This window comes from Pungitius pungitius, chromosome 10, assembly GCF_949316345.1.
Source record: "Pungitius pungitius chromosome 10, fPunPun2.1, whole genome shotgun sequence".
Lineage (NCBI taxonomy): Eukaryota > Metazoa > Chordata > Actinopteri > Perciformes > Gasterosteidae > Pungitius > Pungitius pungitius.
The window spans coordinates 4,843,987-4,867,685 of record NC_084909.1 but is presented as its reverse complement, the minus strand read 5'-3'; the positions used below and the strand labels follow the sequence as shown (position 1 = coordinate 4,867,685).

The 23,699-nt window shown below is 39.9% G+C and overlaps 6 protein-coding genes across 6 annotated transcripts; 2 read left to right on the top strand and 4 right to left on the bottom strand.

The window, feature by feature from the left end:
• Positions 1-3,840: 3,840 nt before the first annotated feature.
• Positions 3,841-4,767, bottom strand: LOC119229229 (putative gustatory receptor clone PTE01). Its single transcript, XM_037489443.2, has one exon. It carries the CDS (start codon positions 4,765-4,767, stop codon positions 3,841-3,843), a length of 927 nt encoding a protein of 308 aa, XP_037345340.2.
• Positions 4,768-7,053: 2,286 nt separating this feature from the next.
• Positions 7,054-7,980, bottom strand: LOC119228917 (putative gustatory receptor clone PTE01). Its single transcript, XM_037488907.2, has one exon. The coding sequence runs from the start codon at positions 7,978-7,980 to the stop codon at positions 7,054-7,056; it is 927 nt and encodes a 308-aa protein (XP_037344804.2).
• A 2,677-nt stretch (positions 7,981-10,657) lies between these two features.
• Positions 10,658-11,584, bottom strand: LOC134132847 (putative gustatory receptor clone PTE01). The gene has a single exon (XM_062565258.1). The coding sequence runs from the start codon at positions 11,582-11,584 to the stop codon at positions 10,658-10,660; it is 927 nt and encodes a 308-aa protein (XP_062421242.1).
• Positions 11,585-14,105: 2,521 nt separating this feature from the next.
• Positions 14,106-15,106, bottom strand: LOC134132840 (putative gustatory receptor clone PTE01). Its single transcript, XM_062565215.1, has one exon. The coding sequence runs from the start codon at positions 15,069-15,071 to the stop codon at positions 14,106-14,108; it is 966 nt and encodes a 321-aa protein (XP_062421199.1). The 5' UTR covers positions 15,072-15,106.
• A 2,496-nt stretch (positions 15,107-17,602) lies between these two features.
• On the top strand, positions 17,603-18,599 carry LOC119228876 (olfactory receptor 1D2-like). Its single transcript, XM_037488862.2, has one exon. The coding sequence runs from the start codon at positions 17,609-17,611 to the stop codon at positions 18,554-18,556; it is 948 nt and encodes a 315-aa protein (XP_037344759.2). The 5' UTR covers positions 17,603-17,608; the 3' UTR covers positions 18,557-18,599.
• A 1,108-nt stretch (positions 18,600-19,707) lies between these two features.
• On the top strand, positions 19,708-20,730 carry LOC119228915 (olfactory receptor 10J5-like). Its single transcript, XM_037488905.2, has one exon. The coding sequence runs from the start codon at positions 19,768-19,770 to the stop codon at positions 20,728-20,730; it is 963 nt and encodes a 320-aa protein (XP_037344802.2). The 5' UTR covers positions 19,708-19,767.
• Positions 20,731-23,699: the final 2,969 nt, after the last annotated feature.

The window sequence follows — 23,699 nt, the reverse complement described above, 5'->3', positions numbered from 1 at the left end:
CAGACGATGATGGTGCACCTCTACACGGCCATCATCGAGTCCATCCTCTGCTCCTCCATCACTGTGTGGTCCGCTGCAGCCACAGCCAAGGACAAGGGCAGGCTGCAGCATGTCATCCGCTCTGAGTAATTGGCTGCAATCTGCCGTCTCTCCAGGACTTGTTCGCTTCCAGGTCTTTGAAGCGGGCCAGAAAAATTGTAGCCGACCCCTCCCACCCTGGAACTGAACTGTTCCATCCGGCAGGAGGCTGAGGTCCATCAGGACTAAGACCTCCAGCCACACTAACAGTTTCTTCCCTTCGGCAGTCGGGCTCATCAAGACGTTGTTTAGCTGGTGCACTTTATCTTTATGTTTATTTCAAATTTTATCTTTATCTCTTCTAACTTACTAACCCATAGCTTTAGCTTTAGCGTACTAACCCATAGCATATATTTTTATATACTTTTATTTTATTTTTATCTTATTGCTGCACTATGTTGTCATTATTGTACTGTCTTCCATCATGCACCAACCGCCAAGACAATTTCCATTTATGTCTAACATATTATGCGAATAAACGTTTCCTGATTCCTGAGCTGATGGACCGCATAAGAAAATGTTCATTGGCAAGGTATCACTTCCTTTTTTTTATTGTTTTATCTCATAGTACTGCTCACCTTAGAAAATTAACATATATAACAATATTTTTCATCAGATTCCAAAGATATTTTGAACCCTATTTAGAGGATGAGTACTCTCGAATAGCAGTAAATTGAACATGATGTGTAAAAACAGTGATTGATTCAAGTAACGAACTTAAAGGTCAGGATGACGTTATCTACAGTTTTATTCAATAACATCAGAGACAATTGGATATGTTAATAGCTTTGCTGAAGCACCATTCAAGTTCACCGTTACATGTATTTCGTTAATCTAGAACCACACCGACCCGCGCTTGCGCGATGGTTAATTCTGTACTTAATACCAAAAAATGTCAAACAAAAAAGTCACAATACGGCACCAGACTCAATAAAGTTGCAAACTTCTGTCTGTCAATAGACAGAAGTTCTTATAAAAAGTTTTTTAGTTTTTATAAAAAAGTTTCTAAATCTTCAAAGTAACGAGTATGCAAAGCATGTATTTGAGACACTTTTGCTTAATTGTATTTTTTTGTCGGCCCACAGCCCGGAAGAACAACTGACCAACATCAGGAAGAACATTACGTTTTGTACTTGTTGTTAGATATAAAGAAAAGATTTCTATTTGCCCTAAACTGGAGTAGAGGAGGAGCAGGTTCTTCTGCCGTAACACAAGATCCAATCACATCCAATGTGTGGTCTCCAAACCTTAATGTAAACATAACAAACAAAGCGTGAGTGTTGAATGGTGCTTGGTGTGTCTCTAACTCTCATCCTAATCACACCTGTGTCTGCATGGTTGGCACTTGCTGCTTTCGCCCTCTGACCTTGCACCCCTCAACCAGGACAAGACAGCAACTCCCCAAATGAGCACTTAGAAAAAGGTTTTGAATTATCAGCACAAAGTGTTACATAACTGTTGATGTTGAGATGGAAGTAGCCCAGCAGCTAGCTTAGCCTAGCATTCCCTAAAGTGGTCCGTTTGCAACTCATCACTTTTCTGTTTGACATGTGGAGGATTTCCTCTGCACAGTCCTCCGCTGTATGTCGTGCCTCGTTTTGTTTTACTTCCAATGCAAAAAGATGTCATGACCGGACAATGGCCCTGAACCCAAACGCACGACTCTCTAGACAATGTTAAAAAAAAAACATCAAAGTTTGTTGACAAAAAGACAAGAGCCACTGAAATGAAAATCACTCGTGCTCAAGGAAAAAACCCTATACTAAATCTAAGAACAAAAAAGGGATCTAGAACATAAACACTAGGCTGAGAAAAAGGAGTCAAGACAAAAGGCGAGCCTGAACAAGATACAAAGACAACGTGGACACTCTATGACCAGAGATGCAGACATAAGCTGGTTCCCTGGCTTGGGACAAGACGAACTGGCACGGGACAAGGGGAGATGAAGACAATATATACACACAGGGTAGGGGCACAGGTGGAAACAATCACGGGCAAAGCAGACCGGCACATGGGGAAGGAGCAAGTTGCCTGAAATAAGAGGAAGGTTAATATTGAAAAATAAACAGGAACTCAAGAGACAGACACGAGATGACCTGACTAACACAGTTTCCTTGACGTGACAAAAGCTCTCTCTGTCTTCAACTATTGGGTCTCTCCCGTCTAACTGACTGGGGTCCCGGGTCCACACACACTGGAAGTAAACAAAGTTGCCATAACTGTGTTGAAACATTTTATTGTATTAATCTCGGCCACCATAATCAATTAACACGTTAATTTGGACAGCACTAACACTTTCGTTAAGGGTATTTGTACTTTGATGAAAGTTTATCTTGATTAAACACTGACCTGTGACACTTAGGACTTGAGCCAACTCAATTTCTCAAACAAAACCTTGTATGTTCCATTAATTCACATGTGATCACAATGTTATCGATGCTAAAGATCCGCTGGTGTATCTACCACCTTGTGTGATGCCACATCGCAGTGAACATGATGACTAAGCTTCAGTGTCATTGATCTACTACATTCTCCATGTATGGCCTCCTGCACTGGGACCAGTAGTCCTAATGCAGAAGAAACATGCAACTGTAGTCAGCATGTAGTACTCCCTCTGACCTTTAAACAGACCTGATGTGAGGAGTTCTCGCGCATTTACAGTCTGGTCTCATTCTGACCTCTGGTGGCAAATTCTATCAATATATGAAGTAGTGTGCTTGGTGTTACATTAGGGCTGAAATAACTTCATAAGAATCATCCCACTAAATTAACCTTCCATTAGAATACATTTTTATGAGAAAAGATTTAGCCAAAAAATGTATTTAGTTGAGAAAAGGACTTCTCAACTAAATACAGTAATAACATTGTAATTTAATGATATTGGTGGTAATATACTTTTTTGGGTTTGTAAATGAGGGGTCGAGTCATCTCAGCTTCTTTAAAGTAAGACTAATGAGAGAATGATTTGCAGTTTGCAAATGCTTTCTTGAAGGTTCTTAGTGATATGTCTGTAGATAGTCAACACGTAGATGTATTTGTAAACGTCCTGTGGGGTCCACAGCATGGAGATGAACAGTAAATGGACACCCCTCTATATTCCATGTATTCTAATATTTATTCATTTGATTTTCTACTTATTTGTTTATTAACCTGCCAGATGTTCTTTTGCTAAGAGATATTGTGTACATGTTTTGGTTAGTGAGAGAGTTAAGCTCACACAGGCACCGAGGTCACCTAAGGGGTCCTTGTTTTAGGAGTCAAGTGGGAGATGTTTACATGCGCTTGGGAAAAGTAGAAGAAAGAAGAAGGATATAGAGGAAAATAGTGTACCTGTAACTTAGCGCTGATGCGCACTTCTCACGGTATTCGACTAATGCACGACTGGATGTTACGTATGTCCAAGTGTGCTACATTCTTAGTTCATTTATATTGTTTGTGAAGACAAACATGTTACTTTACTGTAACCGCTGGGATCGTAGGGGCTCGGAATGACCGACGGACACTTGCTCGCAGTTTATAATATATTTTATTCACTCTAAAATAGAAGGGGAAGCGCGTTGTCAATTGCCCTCAGCTGGAGGTTCATTACCTCGAGCTGTCACCATCCCCCGAGCCACTCCCCCTCTCTCCCCCTCTGCAGCCGAGCCGAAACCACGCCCGTCACCACATTTACATCTATGCCGGATTGAGGAAAAAAAAAATTTAATGGTGAGGTAATTACATCACAGAAAATGACATCCCTGTGTACAATATCCAATGTATTTATTTTCCACCAAACAGAAGTCTTTTACACGATTGTCTTATTTTGGGTAGGTGAAGTCCGTACATGAAGGGGGTGATCATTGGTTGGAGTATATGGAGATATATGGATAAAAAAATACGCAGATTATCTGGTAAATGGTGAACATTCAGGCTGGATCCCACAAAATGAAAAGTGGCGCCGACAAAAATGTTTGACAATGAGACAATCTGAGGTGTGCAGGTTGTTAAGACTTTTTGTTTGCTTTCTTTTGACACAAATAAACAAACCCACAAAATCTTAAAGTAAGAGACTAAAATGAGACTGAATGGGAGAACCACACACATGAAGCCAAAAAACAGGTCAGATATGCTGGTAAGTGCTGAGACTGAACATGCAAGTTTAATTACTAACTGTTGGTGACAAAACACTTTGTCAATGACATTTCCACAAAACTTCAAAGGGAGGACAAAAGAAAATGAGAACATATAGTTAGTAAATGAATAAATCCAAACAAGCAGAATTATCTTAACTACTCTCCCATTGCTCATAACAACATTGTAGTGTAAAGGATAACAGATACAGACATATCTGTCATAGGCCATAGCTGTTAAACTGCATAACTCAACACAACTAAATATGTAGAAACTAAACATCTGCAGAAAACACCATGGCAACGTCACTTCATGTGTATCTGAAAACATCTGTGAGAGCAGAAGAGGATATAGAGACATACTTGCACTTATTTCATTCATAAACAAATGGCTCAATAATATATACATTGGCTCATGCAGTCCTCTGTCCATATATATGACCACAATAAGAATTGTGTTTGTTGCACAAATAGAGCTGTACCATAATAGTATTATGATGAAGTACAAGTATTTTAAGTTTCCAATGTTACCATAGGCAGACAGCACAAAAGACACAACCTCAGTGGAGTTCTCCATTTCTTCTTCTTTTGTCCAAAAATATTGTCCTCATCAATTTAGATAAATGTCAACAATGATTTCTGCGTACCAGAGTAAATCTGCACCACACTGTTCCACCACACTGATTAAAGTAACAAAGGCAAATGGATTCTGGTCTATAACATTGCTTCTGTGGCTTTTAAATTACACAGAAAAATGTCTTCTTAGTTTCCTGTGAGGAAGACAATATCACTATTCACACAACAGCACTTAGCATACATGATTATAAATTCACGTTTTACCATCATGACACAAGGTATCTACCAGTATGAAAGCCTCGAGTCCGTTGCTGTGACCCTCCCAACTGAACAACACAAGAACCTCTGCTGATCTTTATACTCTTCTTGAAGTGTTGGAGGGTTGGGCTACATGACATTTGCATTATGGATTGCTGTGTCATTTAATATAATCAAATCTGGACGGGATGCTGGTCCATTAGGGGTTCAGTCATCTTTCCTTCTTTTAAGTAAGACAGAATGAGGATCATACCCAGGGTTATGATATCTGAAGAGACTATAAGTTAGTTGCAGTGTACCGATGGGTTCGAAGGGCAGCAGCTTCTGCAGTGAAGGAGACAAAGCCCCGAGTGAGGGAGGAGTTCAGGGAAGCTACTTTTCGTCTGCACCAACGTGCTTCTGGAAGACTATCCGGCACCTCAGCAGGGAGAAAGGGGAACATCCAAGCTGTGTACAGTAAGGATGGAACCCAGTGGACGTTATCGGGCAGTGGAAAGAGCACTCTGAGACTTTGGGACAGGGGGCCCTACTTGGGGCCATCCAATGCCTCTACAGCACATGTGTCAAACTAGAGTGCTTAATTCACACATGTGAAACCCGCGGCAAAAAGCCCGCGGGGACGTCCAACTGCACGGCCCACCGGGTGACAGCCGCACCTTCAGCGAACCCTACTTTGTTTCTACCTGTGGTCTGCTTGGACTTACATGCACTGGCTGGACCAGCTAATTTTTTTTCTTCTCTTTTATAACAGAATAAACTCTGTTACATTGGATGACGTACCTACGATGCTTTGCCTGCACTGTGGTCAATTTAGGTCTACAATCTACGTCAGACTAATCTAATCCATACACCTCAAACACAACTTTCCAATAATCCATCTATCAATCTGAGAGTACTACTGATAGTACTACTGATCATAAACCTTAACATGGAGTTTTAAGATAAAATGTGCATCATTCTCAAGAGACACGACCAAAGTGGTACAGCATGTACCCAGCAAATGTAGTATTGGGTTACTGTTATTGAAATTCATGTTTTGAAGGATCGTCCAGAAAAGGACGTGCAATGTTCACGAAAATACTTTATTCTTTAACGTAAAAGGATCTTATTTTGTTCATATGTAGAATACGTATTTCATCAAATAAAATACACCTGATTCAGAGTATGAATGAATGAGGAAATGAAAGCGCGCTGGGTCATTGGCTGGCTGCTGCCAGAGGGAGGAGCCTGTGAAACAAACTCGAGGTTTCTAAACCTGAGGCTCAGTTGCCATAGCGACTGACCCTGAGGTTTAGTTGCCTCCCTTTATGAAACAGACGACCCAAACTTTCCCTCATCTCACGGTTAGCAAACTCTGAGTTTCCACTAAACCCGCTTCTTGATACGGACCCCTGGAGTTAAATGTTGAGATGGCTCAATGTTGACAAACCGATCACAGAAATCACATTCCGTGACTTAAATATAGTAGTTTTCATGAACTTTGACTTACAGTTGTGTTTATTTCCCTCATTTGTTGTTGCCTGTTGCTGAGGTGAAATGGATTCTGGGATATTTGACTCTCCCGAGCATGGACAACCCTTCTCCGATGGATGGTACAATGGGCGGGGCGAGTCACATCCGGGTATTATGACCGTTCTCTGCCAGATGCGGACTTGAATTGAAAAACAGTACTCGAGCTGCAACTGATGACGTTTCACAAGTCCACGAGAACAAAAGACTACTGAAGGATGTATATTGAGGAAGGCCTAGGTTTCTTAAGAAGTTTTATGACAGCTGACATAGGACCCATGAGTCATGTGGAAGGTTTAGAATTGCAGAAAGGTTCAAGGTCGATGTCTTCATTTTGTAATGTTTGATGTATTTGTAAACCTCCTAGTTCATTTTGATCGTTTTTCATTTTTAAACCATCCTGTTACTTTACATCATTTCCTGGTTGAGAGAAACATTTTTTTTAATTTCAAAGTTTTTTTTATTGGTGAGACACTTACATCAAAGAACATTATATCACAGTGTAAAATATCCCACTCATTTATTTTCTATCAAACAAAAGTCGTTTACACGATTGCCTTATTTTGGGCAAGTACAGTCCGTACATGAAGGGGGTGATCATCGGTTGAAGTAAATGGATATATATGGATAAAATAATGTGCACTTTATCTGGTAAATAGCGAATATCCAACCTGGGCCCCACAATATGAAAAGCGATGCCGACAAAAATGTTTCCCAGTGAGACAATCTGAGGTGTGCAGGTTGTTATGAGTTTTTGTTTGCTTTCTTTTGACACAGTTAGACAAACCCACAAAATCTTTATATAAGAGACTGAGATGAGACCAAATGGGAGAACCACACACATAAAACCAAAAAACAGGTCAGATATGCTGGTAAGTGCTGAGACTGAACATGCAAGTTTAATTACTAACTGTTGGTCACAAAACACTTTGTCAATGACATTTCCACAAAATGTAAGAGGGATGATGAATGAAAATGAGAACATATAGTTAGTAAATGAATAAATCCAAACAAGCAGAAGGATCTTACCTACTCTCCTGTTGCTCATTAAAAAATTGTAGTGTAAAGGATGACAGATACAGACATATCTGTCATAGGCCATAGCTGTTAAATTGCATAACTGGACACAAACAAATATGTAGAAACAACACATCTGCAGGAAACACCATGGCAACGTCACTTCATGTGTATCTGAAAACATCTGTGAGAGCAGAAGAGGATATAGTGATGTGCTTATATATATTTCATTCAAAAACAAATTACCTAATAATAAATACATTGGCTCATGCAATCTTCTGTCCATATATATGACCACAATAAGAATTGTGTTTGACGTACAAATGGTGATGTACCATAATAGTAGTATGGTGAAATACAGGTATTTTAAGTTTCCAATGTTACCATAGGCAGACAGCACAAAAGACACAACCTCAGTGGAGTTCTCCATTTTTTTGATGTGCACTATGCGTACAACAACATGAGTCATAGAGGATGTAGCAGTAAAGCGGACTCAGAAATACTGTTACCTTTTGAATAATGCCTCAACTCAATATTCTACCTGCATTTAAATGTTCTTATAAACGTGGCTCTTAAAGGACACAGATACCTGTCTTCTCAGTCACCTGTGAATACAAAATTGAGGATGTAGATATCAGCATTCACACAACAATTAGCATACATAACATTGCTTCTGTTGCTTTTAAATTACACAGATAAATGTCTTCTTAGTTTCCTTTGAGGAAGACAATATCACAATTTACACAACAGCACTTAGCATACAATATATGATTATAAATTCACATTTTACACTCAAGGCTCAAGGTATCTACCAAGTATGAAAGCCTCCGGTCCGTTGCTGTGACCCTCCCAACTGAACAAGACAAGAACCTCTGCTGATCTTTATACTCTTCTAGGATGCATTGGGGGGTTGGGCTACCTGGCATTTGCATTACGGATTGCTATGTCATTTCAAATGATAAAATCTGGTGGTCCATGAGGGGTTTAGTGATCTTATATTCTTTAAAGTAAGACTGAATGAGGATGAGACATCAGAATTGGAAAATTCATGACAGGTGATATTCGGGAAAGCAAAACAACTAAAAGCAAACAAGAAAATAAATGCAAATAGAAGTACCAAAGTACCTGTAGGAGCCAGTTCTAATTAACATTGTGTGGAAGGTACCAAATTGGGCCAGCAGGTGTTACCCTGTTGGACTTTCTTTATAGGTGGGAACTTTCAGCCAGGTGGCAGGTGTTGCGAGACGGAGGAGCACACAGTTTTTGACCGCTCCGGTCTCCGTCACGTTTATTTGGTTGTAAGTGACAGCTGAATGGACTCCGCATTGTGAGAAATAAAACAAATATTCAAACGAAGAATCAAAGGGGTAAGCCTTTTTTATTTTACAGGACAAAACACGTGGTAGTGCATTGGCCAGCGCATCAAAACCTACTTTTAGCCTGTCTACGCAGCCCCTCAGTGGCTTTAAGTTCCGCATAGCCGCTACAGTACCAGAGAAAACAAAAAAAGGCATCAAGTAAAAAAACCAAAAGGAAAATCACCAGATGGGAAGAAAGCATTGATATAACCGTACACTGGTTGTACTCGCCTGTTGTAACCTTTTGACCCCAAAACCATGCAGTACCTTTTTGATGATGTGGAACAGTGACCGAGTATCAGGCCCTACGGTAAAACCATGTGTGCTTTGGACCTGGTTTGGGGCTTCAGGGTCACAGTTCATGTGGTCATTATCGTACGTTATTGTCCTCATAGAAGGAACAATTTGTTTAGCTGATGGACTTTATGAGCAAACATTTAGTGGCATGGTCTAACTTCCTTTATTACTGTTCTATCGGATGGTAGTGGTTACCATAGAAAATAAACATGGATATTCTTTTTAGAACGGTTAGCTTCCTGCAAAACCAAAGGAGATATTTTGAACCCTGTTAACAGAATGATTCATGCTCTTGAACTAAACACAATGTGTAAAAACAGTGATTGATTTAGGTAAAGAACTTAGTTTTATTTACTCATGGTAATACTGTTATTTCAATAACTTCAGAGACAATTGGATATGTTCATAGCTTTGCTAAAGCACCATTCTGTGAGGCAGGGAGAAGAGCTGTTGTAGGACATAGAATGGAGCTGAGGAAGAAGCAGACGGCTGGAAGTTAAGTCCTGGGGGGTATTTCAGAAAGGAAAACAAACTCAACAAACTCTGAGTCTATCCCTGAACTCTGAGTCGACTAACTCTGAGATGGGAAACTCTGATTATCCGGTTCCAAAACCGCTGATCTGCGTTAGTTCAATCAACTCTAAGTATGTTCACCTTGAGACAAGCGCGTGCATCATAATTATGAAAAGCCATCATCAATGGAGCCCTGATACCACAAGTCGCCATGACAACAGAACATAAAAGAACAAGCTATTGGGTTGGAGTTGGAAGTCCTTCTGCAGGCTTACAGTGAGTATGAGCATGTATTTCGCCGCAAATGAAATACAGCTGCAGCCGCAAGGGAGAGAGAGTGTGCGCAATGCGTACGTTTGAATGTACTATTCCATTAATAAAGGGGCCAAAATGACACCAGAGCATTGCATGCGACTAGTTCCTCCATACAGGAGCTGTCATTACCAACAAAGGCTTTTGTACAAAGTATTGAATAAATATCAGTAAGCGTGTTCAATACTTTTTCCCTGTGTCATCATTTCACATTATTACACTTATAACTTTATATCTGAACTCGTTTGTTTTGGTTTCTTTGTATGGAGGGCCACTCAGCCAAAACAGTAGTCGCTTGGTGGCTGAAGGTATCTCTGGGGGAAGCTCATCCGAGCCTGTCACCCCCCAGGACACAAGTGCCTACATCAGATGCAATTATACACTTCTTTTTAAAAACTAATATATACACTACCGGTCAAAGGTTTTGGGTCACCCAGACAATTTTGTGTTTTCCATGAAAACTCACACTTTTATTTATCAAATGAGTGGGAAAAATGAATAGAAAATATAGTCAAGACATTGACAAGATTAGGAATAATAATTTTTATTTGAAATAATAATGTTGTTCTTCTAACTTTGCTTTCGTAAAAGAATGCTGAATTTGCACGTAAAAAATATCCAACATATTTATTTTCTATCAAACAGAAATCTTTTACACGATTGTCTTATTTTGGGCAGGTAAAGTCCATACATAAAGGGAGTGATCATTGGTTGAAGTATATGGACATATATGGATAAAATAATGCGCACTTTATCTGGTAAATAGTAAATATCCAGCCTGGATCCCACAAAATGAAAAGCGACACCGACAAAAATGTTTGACAATGATACAATCTGAGGTGTGCAGGTTGTTAAGACTTTTTGTTTGCTTCCTTTTGACACAATTAGACAAACCCAAAGAATCTTTATGTAAGAGACTGAAATGAGACTCAATGGGATAATTAAACTCATGAAGCCAATAAACAGGTCAGACATGCTGGTAAGTGCTGAGACTGAACATGCAAGTTTAATTACTGACTGTTGGTCACAAAACACTTTGTCAATAACATTTCCACAAAATGTAAGAGGGATGACGAATGAAAATGAGAACATATAGCTAGTAAATGAATAGATCCAAACAAGCAGAATGATCTTAACTACTCTCCTGTTGCTCATAAAAACATTGTAGTGTAAAGGATAACAGATACAGACATATCTGTCATAGGCCATAGCTGTTAAATTGCATAACTGGACACAACCAAATATGTAGAAACAAAACATCTGCAGAAAACACCATGGCAACGTCACTTCATGTGTATCTGAAAACATCTGTGAGAGCAGAAGAGGATATAGTGATGTGCTTATATATATTTCATTCAAAAACAAATTACCTAATAATAAATACATTGGCTCATGCAATCCTCTGTCCTTATATATGACCACAATAAGAATTGTGTTTGTTGCACAAATAGAGCTGTACCATAATAGTATTATGATAAAGTACAAGTATTTTAAGTTTCCAATGTTACCATAGGCAGAAAGCACAAAAGACACAACCTCGGTGGAGTTCTCCATTTCTTCAATGCACACTATGCGTACAACAACGTGAGTCAAAGAGGATGTAACAGCAACGCTGACTCAGTAATAGTGTTATCTGTTACCCTTTTTAAATAATGCCTCAACTCAATATTCTACCTGCATTTAAATATTCTTATAGTTGTAATCTGAGGCAGTTAAACACATCAAGGAGCTTTTCTTCTCTTTTACATCACTGAGTACAGAAATAAAGAATCACAAAATAATCGTGTTAGTTTGAATTTTGTCCAAAAAAATTGTCCTCATCAATTTAGATAAATGTCAACAATGATTTCTGCGTACCATAGTAAACCTGCACCACACTGTTCCACCACACTGATTAAAGTAACAAAGGCAAATGGATTCTATTCTATAACATTGCTTCTGTGGCTTTTAAATTACACAGAAAAATGTCTTCTTAGTTTCCTGTGAGGAAGACAATATCACTATTCACACAACAGCACTTAGCATACATGATTATAAATTCACGTTTTACCATCATGACACAAGGTATCTACCAGTATGAAAGCCTCGAGTCCGTTGCTGTGACCCTCCCAACTGAACAACACAAGAACCTCTGCTGATCTTTATACTCTTCTTGAAGTGTTGGAGGGTTGGGCTACATGACATTTGCATTATGGATTGCTCTGTCATTTAATATAATCAAATCTGGACGGGATGCTGGTCCATTAGGGGTTCAGTCATCTTTCCTTCTTTTAAGTAAGACAGAATGAGGATCATACCCAGGGTTATGATATCTGAAGAGACTATAAGTTAGTTGCAGTGTACCGATGGGTTCGAAGGGCAGCAGCTTCTGCCGTGAAGGAGACAAAGCCCAGAGTGAGGGAGGAGTTCAGGGAAGCTACTTTTCGTCTGCACCAACGTGCTTCTGGAAGACTATCCAGCACCTCAGCAGGGAGAAAGGGGAACATCCAAGCTGTGTACAGTAAGGATGGAACCCTGTGGACGTTATCGGGCAGTGGAAAGAGCACTCTGAGACTTTGGGACAGGGGGCCCTACTTGGGGCCATCCAATAACTCTACAGCACATGTGTCAAACTAGAGTGCTTAATTCACACATGTGAAACCCGCGGCTATAAGCCCGCCGGGGCGTCCGGCTGCACGCACCTTCAGCGAACCCTACTTTGTTTCTACCTGTGGTCTGCTTGGACTTACATGCACTGGCTGGACCAACTAATTTTTTTTCTTCTCTTTTATAACAGAAAAAACTCTGTTACATTGGATGACGTACCTACGATGCTTTGCCTGCACTGTGGTCAATTTAGGTCTACAATCTACGTCAGACTAATCTAATCCATACACCTCAAACACAACTTTCCAATAATCCATCTATCAATCTGAGAGTACTACTGATAGTACTACTGATCATAAACCTTAACATGGAGTTTTAAGATGAAATGTGCTGTGAGGATCATTCTCAAGAGACACGACCAAAGTGGTACAGCATGTACCCAGCAAATGTAGTATTGGGTTACTGTTATTGAAATTCATGTTTTGAAGGATCGTCCAGAAAAGGACGTGCAATGTTCACGAAAATACTTTATTCTTTAACGTAAAAGGATCTTATTTTGTTCATATGTAGAATACGTATTTCATCAAAAAAAATACACCTGATTCAGAGTATGAATGAATGAGGAAATGAAAGCGCGCTGGGTCATTGGCTGGCTGCTGCCAGAGGGAGGAGCCTATGAAACAAACTCGAGGTTTCTAAATCTGAGGCTCAGTTCCCATAGCGACTGACCCTGAGGTTTAGTTCCCTCCCTTTATGAAACAGACGACCCAAACTTTCCCTCATCTCACGGTTAGCAAACTCTGAGTTTCCACTAAACCCGCTTCTTGATACGGACCCCTGGAGTTAAATGTTGAGATGGCTCAATGTTGACAAACCGATCACAAAAATCACATTCCGTGACTTAAATATAGTAGTATTCATGAACTTTGACTTACAGTTGTGTTTATTTCCCTCTGTTGTTGTTGCCTGTTGCTGAGGTGAAATTAATTCTGGGATATTTGGTTGTCACGAGCATGGACAACCCTTCTCCGATGGATGGTACAATGGGCGGGGCGAATCACATCCGGGTATTATGACCGTTCTCTGCCAGATGCGGACTTGAATTGAAAAACAGTACTCGAGCTGCAACTGATGACGTTTCACGAGTCCACGAGAACAAAAGACTACTGAAGGATGTATATTGAGGAAGGCCTAGGTTTCTTAAGAAGTTTTATGACAGCTGAAATAGGACCCATGAGTCATGTGGAAGGTTTAGAATTGCAGAAAGGTTCAAGGTTGAAGTCTTTATTTTGTAATGTTTGATGTATTTGTAAATCTCCTAGTTCATTTTGATTGTTTTTCATTTTTAAACCATCCTGTAAAGAAAAACAAGATTGAGAGAACCTTTTCAAGATCGAGAGAACCTTTTTATTTAACTTCAAACTTTTTTTTAATGGTGAGACACTTACATCAAAGAACATTACACCACAGTGTAAAATATCCAACATATTTATTTTCTATCAAACAGAAGTCTTTTACACGATTGTCTTATTTTGGGTAGGTAAAGTCCGTACATGAAGGGGGTGATCATAGGTTGAAGAATATGGATATATAAGGATAAAATAACACGTATTTTATCTGATATATAGCGAATATCCACCCTGGAGCCCACAAAATGAAAGGTGGCGTAGGCAAAAATGTTTGCCAGTGAGACAATCTGAGGTGTGCAGGTTGTTAAGACTTTTTGTTTGCTTTCTTTTGACACAATTAGACAAACCCACAAAATCTTTATGTAAGAGACAAAAATGAGACTCAAAGGGAGAATCAAACTCATAAAGCCAAAAAACAAGTCAGATATGCTGGTAAGTGCTGAGACTGAACATGCAAGTTTAATAATTAACTGTTGGTCACAAAACACTTTGTCAATAACATTTCCACAGAACTTCAAAGGGAGGATGAATGAAAATGAGAACATATAGCTAGTAAATGAATAAATCCAAACAAGCAGAATGATCTTACCTACTCTCCTGTTGCTCATAAAAACATTGTAGTATAAAGGATAACAGATACAGACATATCTGTCATAGGCCATAGCTGTTAAACTGCATAACTGGACACAACTACACGTGTAGATACAAAACATCTGCAGAAAACACCATGGCAACGTCACTTCATGTGTATCTGAAAACATCTGTGAGAGCAGAAGAGGATATAGTGATGTGCTTGTACTTATTTCATTCATAAATAAATTACCTAATAACAAATACATTGGCTCATGCAATCCTCTGTCCTTATATATGACCACATTAAGAATTGTGTTTGACACACAAATAGAGCTGTACCATAATAGTATTATGCTGAAATACAGGTATTTTAAGTTTCCAATGTTACCATAGGCAGACAGCACAAAAGACACAACCTCAGTGGAGTTTTGCATTTTTTTGATGCGCACTATGCGTACAACAACGTGAGTCATAGAGGATGTAACAGCAACGCTGACTCAATATTAGTGTTATGTGTTAACCTATTACATTCAAGAACACAAAAACAAGAGAAGAATCATGAAACAATCTCGTTCGTTTGAATTTTGTCCAAAGTTATTTTCTTCATCAACTGCAACAAATCTAACCATTGATCTTTTTTTACCAGAGTAAACCAGCAGCACACTGTGTTCCACCACACTGGTCAAAGCATCAAAGCCAAATGGATTCAGGTCTATAACATTTCTTCTATGGCTCATAAATGACACAGATACCTGTCTTCTTAGTCACCTGTGAACACAAATGAGGATGTAGATATCAGTATTCACACAACAATCAGAATACAATATATGAACAAAAATTCACATTTTACACTCAAGGCTAAAGGTATCTACCAAGTATGAAAGCCTGTGGTCCGTTGCTGTGACCCTCCCAACTGAGCAAGACAAGAACCTCTGCTGATCTTTATACTCTTCATGGATGCATTGGTGGGTTGGGCTACACATTCTGTGTCATTCCAGATAATCAAATCTGGATTATCTGGTCCATGAGGGGTTTGATCATCTCATCTTCTTTAAAGTAAGACTGTATGAGGATGAGACCTCTGATCCCCAGTTCGACATGAACCTAGAAAGGCTTTTCTCAGCTAGATCCTTTAAGGGTTCATGTTGAACAATCAAACTTTATTCCTCACTCTGTGTTCGGTTCTCTGGACCAGCAGGCCCCATGCAGAAGAAACATTCACTCAACCCAATCAGAGAAGGCCACTAACTTTATATTTATAAATGACATAGGGTTATCTGTCAACGTTTTATGCACTTACTTCTGATAATAAAAATCCACACTCTAACATTAGATTGTACCAGCTAGCTCGTATCTGAGTAAAGTCTATTGAATCACCACTAACATTGAATTCAAAGGAGGCAAAACAACTTGGTTGGGCTTGTCCTTATCCCACCAAAGCAAAGCAGGGGGGCTCGACCTGGGGCCTGCTAAGACAAGGTCACTAGGTGACATTGGAGTTGTTTCATACAATGGTACTGTTACATTTCCCCATGTTACGTCTCTATGCCTTTAACTGTGAGTGGGGGTAGTGTTTTTTTTTCTTTTTCATGGTTTACAGGTGTGCAGTGCTGGTTGGCTGTTGGCGAGGAGGCGTGGCAATATAAGACCTGGGGAGTAATCAGCTAACGAGCTGGTGGCCTATAAAGGCTTTTACGTTCACCACCTACAAGACGAGCGCCAACTTAGGTGGGAACGTAACAATCCCGGACGTGCCCCGATGTTAAGTTCCCACCTAAGTTGGAGCTCGTCTTTTAGGTGGTGAACGTAAAAGCCTGGGCTGGTGCACCCTGTATAACCAGCGGTGGACAGTGAAGTAGTGTGGGGGGGGGTGCAGCTGAAACAAATAACGAGGCATGACACGCAAAACTTGTGTTTGGTCCCCGTGGGACAATTAGTAGGTAACACCCCAAAAAATGGGGTCAAAGGAACGAAATAAACAAAAGGTCCCTTTTGTTCTGCCCCCCCCCCCTTTCCCCTGCCAAACACAAGTGCCTGCATTGTGGTCAACTTAGGTTTACAATCAATACGCCCCACGCATAACTCCCAGAAAGTTGAGCAAACCTGATCATGAACCCTAAGTGGTCAACCGAGGCTGTGGGGAACATTCTCTGGAGTCACCATCAAAGTGGTACGGCAGGTACCTCGCACAGAAAATGTAGTATGTTACCGTTATTGAAATTGATGTGGTATACTAAATAACGTCAGTGTGACATTCAATATTCAATTAATTATAACAAGCGAGAAGGAGCAGTCTGCTGTTCTTGTCCCATATGAAACAATGAGTGAGGAATGGTAGTCGCACTGATGCCTACAGCTCAGCTGCTGCTCTGCTGCTCACGTTAGGATGCTCTATTTTGTGTCTAATTTTGTTTTTGGCAAGACTGTATTAAGTCTATTTTTAAGAGTTCGAGACGACTGCTTTAAAACGTAGTGGCTTGTATTCTTTTGTTTCAATCATTACGTAAGAAGGCCACGGGTGTCTGGACTCAGTGTGGGTAGTTGTGAGGTGTATTTCTTTATTCACCCAACACAGCAATGTTAATTGCAGGCACATCTGGCCAACATATGGCCAATGTCAATCATACACCCTTCAAAATATTTGGGATTGTTGGAAAACAAACTATGTTGGCTCACAATATAAGACAAACTACATGTGTTCATGTTATTGTGCAATAAAAAATCATATCAGTTAATTTCAGTCACGAATAAGTTTGAGAATCTATAATTCCACACAGAACCTTGTTTGGCAGTGTTTTTTTTCTGAGATCCTAGCCTATGAGCAGTCTGCAGAGTAAGGGGGCGGGTTCCCTTCAAGAAACATTTCAAAAACACTGTGCGATACAGAAGAGCTTGGGCATGTCTCATATGTTCATCACATCTATGTTTGACAAGGAACGTTCCTTCCGTTGCATGTTTTGTCTTCTTATCCCTGCTGAGGACTTGTAGGTTTGCTGACAATTCATCTAAAATGACTAACATGTCTGATATAGTTCTGTTTTCTTTGTCTGGCTTCAGTGCCACTGCTAACTACAAAATCCTACTTTCCTCCCTCACTTTACTTTGTTATTGTCTTATTGTGCTGTTAAACGTGTCTCTGGTTTTAACCATAATATTAGATCAGAGCTTACATGAACCCATGTATGTTTTTGTATGTTCATTATGCATTAATGGGCTTTATGGGTCTACTGGCTTTTATCCCAAATTTTTCTTTGATCTTCTTTCCAAAATCCAAGTAATATCATATTCAGGATGCCTATTGCAAGTCTTTGTCATATACTCCAATATAAAAATCGACTACTCCAGCCTCGTTGTCATGGCCTATGACAGATATGTAGCTATATGTCGACCCCTTGAGTATCACTCTGTAATGTCTGTGCGAAGGACTGCGGTCCTAGTTGCTTTCTCATGGCTTGCACCCTTGTGCTGTGAAGTTATGGTTCTAACCTTGACATCTACATTGAAATTTTGCAACTCCAGAATAGATAAACTCTACTGTGAGAACTGGTCCCTTGTTAAACTTGCTTGTGGCTCAACAAAAACAAACAACATATTTGGATTGTTTGTTATCGCTCTCTATTGTCTGCATTTGCTTTTCATTGTGTGTTCTTACGTGCAGTTGGTCAAAGCCGCTTTAAAGTCCACCAAGGGAAAAAGAAAGTTCACACAGACGTGTGTGCCGCATTTGTTGTGTCTGCTTAATGTGTCTGTTGCTTTGCTGTTTGATGTTATGTACTCGAGGTACGGATCAGCATCTGTGCCGCAGAGTGTTAAGAATTTCTTTGCCATACAATTTATTGTAATTCCACCAATAATTAACCCTATCATTTATGGACTGATTCTGACTAAAATACGAAACAAAATAGTACATTTGTGTGTGATGGCAGGTCAAAGACTTCAATTGAGAGTCGAGGTTTGATATGTAAGCACTGATCCTGTCTTACCTTTACTCTGACCTTTCTTTTCTGTCATCAGACATTATTTTCATCATGTAGTTCATCAGACCACAAAGCACTTTATTCTTGTTGTCGGATCGGATCTCTGGTTCAACACAGTTCAATGAATTGCACTAATTTACACTGCACTGAAGTAAAAGTTCACATTTTGTATATTCACAACTATTTTTCTCTAATTCTCTCTCCATGCAGTCGATGAGCCTTCAGATGTATTTCAATGTGTTTTTTAACCATCTTATGGGTCCATAAATACAAACACAAGTGCCCATTGCCGGCCCTTGTCTTCTTTATGTGGAGAAAACGCCCGTCTCCTGAAAATGTATGTAATGAAAACACAACTGCTTGTGTGTGTGTGTGTGTAAATAATATGCAAATATTCCACAATCTGGGCCCCCTGTCAACAGAAGGGAGCAGAGAGAAATTAAAAAGTAGTGTCAATACACCCGATACTGACCATACGTAAAAAGGACAGCTTTGGTGACATAAGAAGCATATTTATGCTTTTAACCAAGGCTCACACTTCATTGTTTTAGTATGAGCTTAAGATATGGAAGGCACGCCCTGTTCACCCCTCAAGAGTGGACTTTATTACCATATAGTATGTTTCATACAATAATGCCGGATACTTAGTTTTATTGGCAAACATCGCTGTGTTGGCACACAATATATGACACACTAGTGTCTCCCTCAATAGACAAATTTAGGTTAAAGCTAATGCTATATACCATGTGTTCATGCCTGATTACAGGCTTGTGGACCTGACTGACCTTTGTGAGAGCAGTTATTTGGCACTGGAGCACTCTGGTAACTGATTTATTCACAATAGTCAAGGATAATGTATTACCGTCATGTAACAGTGGGATGCACATCAGAATTCAATTGTAGCTCATCTGTGACACAACAAACCAAAAAAATGTCAACACAGTTAACCGGTGTGTATCTACGGGATGGATCATGAAGTTATTCTCCAGGTAGGAAATGAAACCACATATACTTTTTACCACAACTTAAATTAGAGTGACATTTGTTTTCAATATGGTTCAATAATAAAAATCTTCAATGGAAGTTTTTTTTTTTTTTTACCTCCCAGACGCCAGCCAATAACATGCACAGAGTAGAGAGGGAGTTCCCTTTAACATCACTCAATATAAATCGTAAACACGAACACATTTGGATGCAAACCTGCACCATGACAAATACCTCCGATATAGTTCTGTTTTCATTGTCTGGCTTTAGTGCCACTGCCAACTACAACATCACACTTTCCTCTCTTACTGTAATTTGTTATTGTCTCATCGTTGGCGTTAACGGGTCTCTCATTTTAACTATAATATTAGATCAACATTTACATGAACCAATGTATATTTTTATATGTAATCTCTGCATCAACATACTTTATGGGACTACAGGCTTTTATCCTAAATTTATCTTTGATCTCCTGTCTGATAGTCAGGTAATATCATACGAAGGATGCCTTTTGCAAGTCTTTGTTATATACACTTATGCAACAATTGATTTTTCAGTTTTAGCTCTTATGGCCTATGACAGATATGTGGCTATATGTCGACCCCTGGAGTATCACTCCGTAATGTCAGTGCCAAGGACTGCAGTCTTAGTCGGTTTTAGCTGGCTTGTGCCCCTGTGCTGTGAAGTTATGGTTCTAACCTTGACATCTACATTGAAATTATGTGGTTTCAAAATTGACAAACTCTACTGTGAGAACTGGTCTATTGTCAAACTAGCCTGTAGTCTAACTATCGCAAACAACATTGTTGGACTGATAGTTATCGCGTTCTATTGCGTGCATGTCCTCTTCATTGTGTGTTCTTATGTGCAGTTGATCAAATCGGCTTTAAAGTCCAGAGAGGGCAAGAGAAAGTTCACCCAGACGTGTGTGCCGCATTTGTTGTGTCTGATTAACGTCACCTGTGCTCTGCTTTTTGACGTCATGTACTCGAGGTACGGGTCAGCATCTATGCCACAGAGTTTGCGGAACTTCATGGCCATACAAATCCTCATGATTCCCCCTATTCTCAACCCTATAATCTATGGACTCATCCTGACTAAAATCCGACACAGAATGGTTACTTTGTGCAGGATGGCAGGTGAAAGATTTAGGTTGAGACTGAAGGCTTGATTTTTAGTCTACTGAGTGGTCTAAAAAAACTTTGCTGCTATTGTTAGATAATTCAGAGGTCGTTTCCATCATTCACCCTGTACATGTGTTTATATTTCGAGCAGGTTTTAAAACATCAAATGCAAGAAGCGATATGCAAAGCTTACAGTATGTGAGCACCTGAATCAAGTATAATACAATAATCCCAGGAGCCGAGCTCAAAGGAAACACTTTTGAATCAGACCAGAATATATCTGTATTCATCGCTGGACTTTATTTTTTGCATTGCTTTAGGATCAACAGCTTCCGAAACTCATTTTTGTGATGCACCTGTGATCATGCACTTGTGAAGAGGGCCTGTGTGAGACTGTGAATTGAATTTAATGCACTGTCACTCCAGTGAATATTACTTAGTTGTATTATCTTGTTCGGCATTATCTTAAAGCTTTTCATGATAATATACCTTGTTTCTTTTTCTGCAACATCAGAGCAAATAACTAAAACTTTACCGTAAAATCAAATACAATTATCACCTACTGCAGTAGATATTACACATATAACATATACTACACTGAAGGCATCTGTCTAATGTCTTACTACTTTATGTTTTTGTTAAAGCTTAAAAGTTTGCTGACTTGTCTTGTGTGTGTGTGTGTGTGTTTTGTTTGCAGGTGTGTACCTTAGAGGGATGAATGGTCAGAAATGTGCCTTCATAATGATGAAATGCAAGTGATGTCATTTCTAATCTCCAGAGTGACTTGTTTCCATAGCCGAGGAAATGCTGTTGTTATGGGTTCATCGCTGCGACCTCCCTGGTGACCTTTAGTGGAAAACAAAAAGCCTCGGGGGGGGCGAGGGCGGCTACAGCCATCTAATTGAGATCCAGTGGTCAATGCGGTAAACTGCTCTCATGGGATTGTTTGCTAAAGCAATGCTTTGATGCTCGTATACAATAAGAAAGGGAAGTTTTAAGTATTCAAAGTGTAATGTTTGGCCCTGATTAATTTGTGTTTAACTGTGACTAGGATAAAGATGTAAAAGAGTTTCACCTCAATTATGAGTACCACACAGGGAATAGTGCCACTGCTATTTTTAAAGAGTTCCATAGAGTACATTCAGTAATTACCGAAGAAGTGGTCAACAGGTCATTACCTCCAGCATCCTCTGAGAGCAATTAATAAAGCAACCCTACTCCGAAGAGACAGTCAGAGAAGTAGTTTACACAAACAAGTCCACTCCTGAAAGCAGAACAATCACATTAAACAAAGATAATGTTGTGAGTTTAATACAGTTTAGTTTATTCAGTTGTTGAATTTAATGAATTATTATGAAACGATTTAAAAAACATCAGAATTGTATGTATGAGACAAACGGGAAAGGTCACAACTAATCACAGCCATAAAATGTCCACGGTTCATCTCAAGCTTTTAAACTTAATACATATATATATGATCGCAGTATGTTATAACAGAAATAGTATCCCAATCAACAATACATTACAAAATAGTTCTCTACATGACCCCATCAAATTGCGCTTAGTTTGCTCTGACATATTGTTAGGGGAAAGGCTGAAAGCCCAGGAGGCCGTTATGTGAGCGCATCTTCACTGCTTCTCTGCCTCCGTACATGCATGAGCCTAAACCGCTCCCTCCATCCGGGGTCGCCGAGGCCTGGAGTTGATCGTTGACCATATCATGGCTGACAGATAGAGACAGACATCCACTCACACTCATATTCACGCTCACGGGCCCAGCAAGCAGAGATCCTGCGTGTGGCACCGGCTGGACTGTGGCTCCACAGTGGCTCCACAGTGGCTCCACTGTGGAGCCACTGTGGCAGGCGTCAGTCAGGCGTCACAAAAGCGTCAGCACCCGACCTGCCCACCAGCTCACGCTTCAGGAAATGTGACGTCAGAAGTCAGTAAACTCTGTTTCTTCTGTTTTTAATATGTGTATATATAGCACATGTGTTGAAAACAAAATGTTGTAATGTACATTTTTCAACAATTAAAACATGCACCTTATGTAAATAATGAAGATCTTTATCTGTTTCATTTTTATATATAGTAAGTGGTTTGAAAATTAACATTTTCAATGAAGCTTGAACTGTAGAATGAAGTCATATTCATCCATCCATCTTCAAAACGCTTAGCCTGTACTCAGCGTGGCGGGGGGGCCTGGAGTCTTTCCCAGCCAACTTCGGGCGAGAGACTGGGGTACACCCTGGATCGGTCACCAGCCAATCACAGGGCAACACAGAGACAAACAACCATTCACATCCATCCTACAGGCAATTTGGAGTTCCCAATCAACCTAATCCCCAGAGCATGTCTTTGGACTGAGGAAGGAAGCTGGAGAACCCAGGCAGATGCAGGGAGAACATGCAGACTCCACACATAAAGGCCACTGGGTGGAGTTGAACCCTGGACCTTCTTGCTGTGAGGTGACAGTGCTTAGCACCACACCACCGTGCCAGCCATGAAGTCATAATCCCCATTTTAATTAACATTTAGTGAAAGCACAGTCAACACAAGACAGGCAACACTTCTACTTAAAAAAAAACAAGATTACAAAATTTGGTCTTAGACCTTTAGTATATATACTAGCATGGTATAAATACTAAAGCTACACATACATACAAGCTATGCATACAGTATATTATTAATATTATTCCATCACTTTTTTCCACACTTTGGTGTGACGGCTTCTTGTCAGGTGCCAAACGAGTGTCGCTGTTGTGACGCCTGATTGACGCCTGAAACCTGACTGACGACTGCCACAGACTTGCCATTGCGTGCCAGTGCCACAAGGTGGATCTTGTGTCTCTCGATGGGCCGTTGCCGGAACAATGGTCAATCTGGACCCTCTATAATCAGGGCCAATGTATGACTATAACCAATAAATCTTTACCTCAACCAGCCGTGCTGGGTGGGTCTTGTCAAAATAGCCGTTGAATTATTTATCCCACCACTAGGAGGCGTTGCTTTATGC

Excerpts from the sequence above, each read along its gene's own strand:
- LOC119229229 (XM_037489443.2), bottom strand. The coding sequence starts at position 4,767 with ATGGAGAACTCCACTGAGGTTGTGTCTTTTGTGCTGTCTGCCTATGGT.
- LOC119228917 (XM_037488907.2), bottom strand. The coding sequence starts at position 7,980 with ATGGAGAACTCCACTGAGGTTGTGTCTTTTGTGCTGTCTGCCTATGGT.
- LOC134132847 (XM_062565258.1), bottom strand. The coding sequence starts at position 11,584 with ATGGAGAACTCCACCGAGGTTGTGTCTTTTGTGCTTTCTGCCTATGGT.
- LOC134132840 (XM_062565215.1), bottom strand. The coding sequence starts at position 15,071 with ATGACTCACGTTGTTGTACGCATAGTGCGCATCAAAAAAATGCAAAAC.
- LOC119228876 (XM_037488862.2), top strand. The coding sequence starts at position 17,609 with ATGACTAACATGTCTGATATAGTTCTGTTTTCTTTGTCTGGCTTCAGT.
- LOC119228915 (XM_037488905.2), top strand. The coding sequence starts at position 19,768 with ATGCAAACCTGCACCATGACAAATACCTCCGATATAGTTCTGTTTTCA.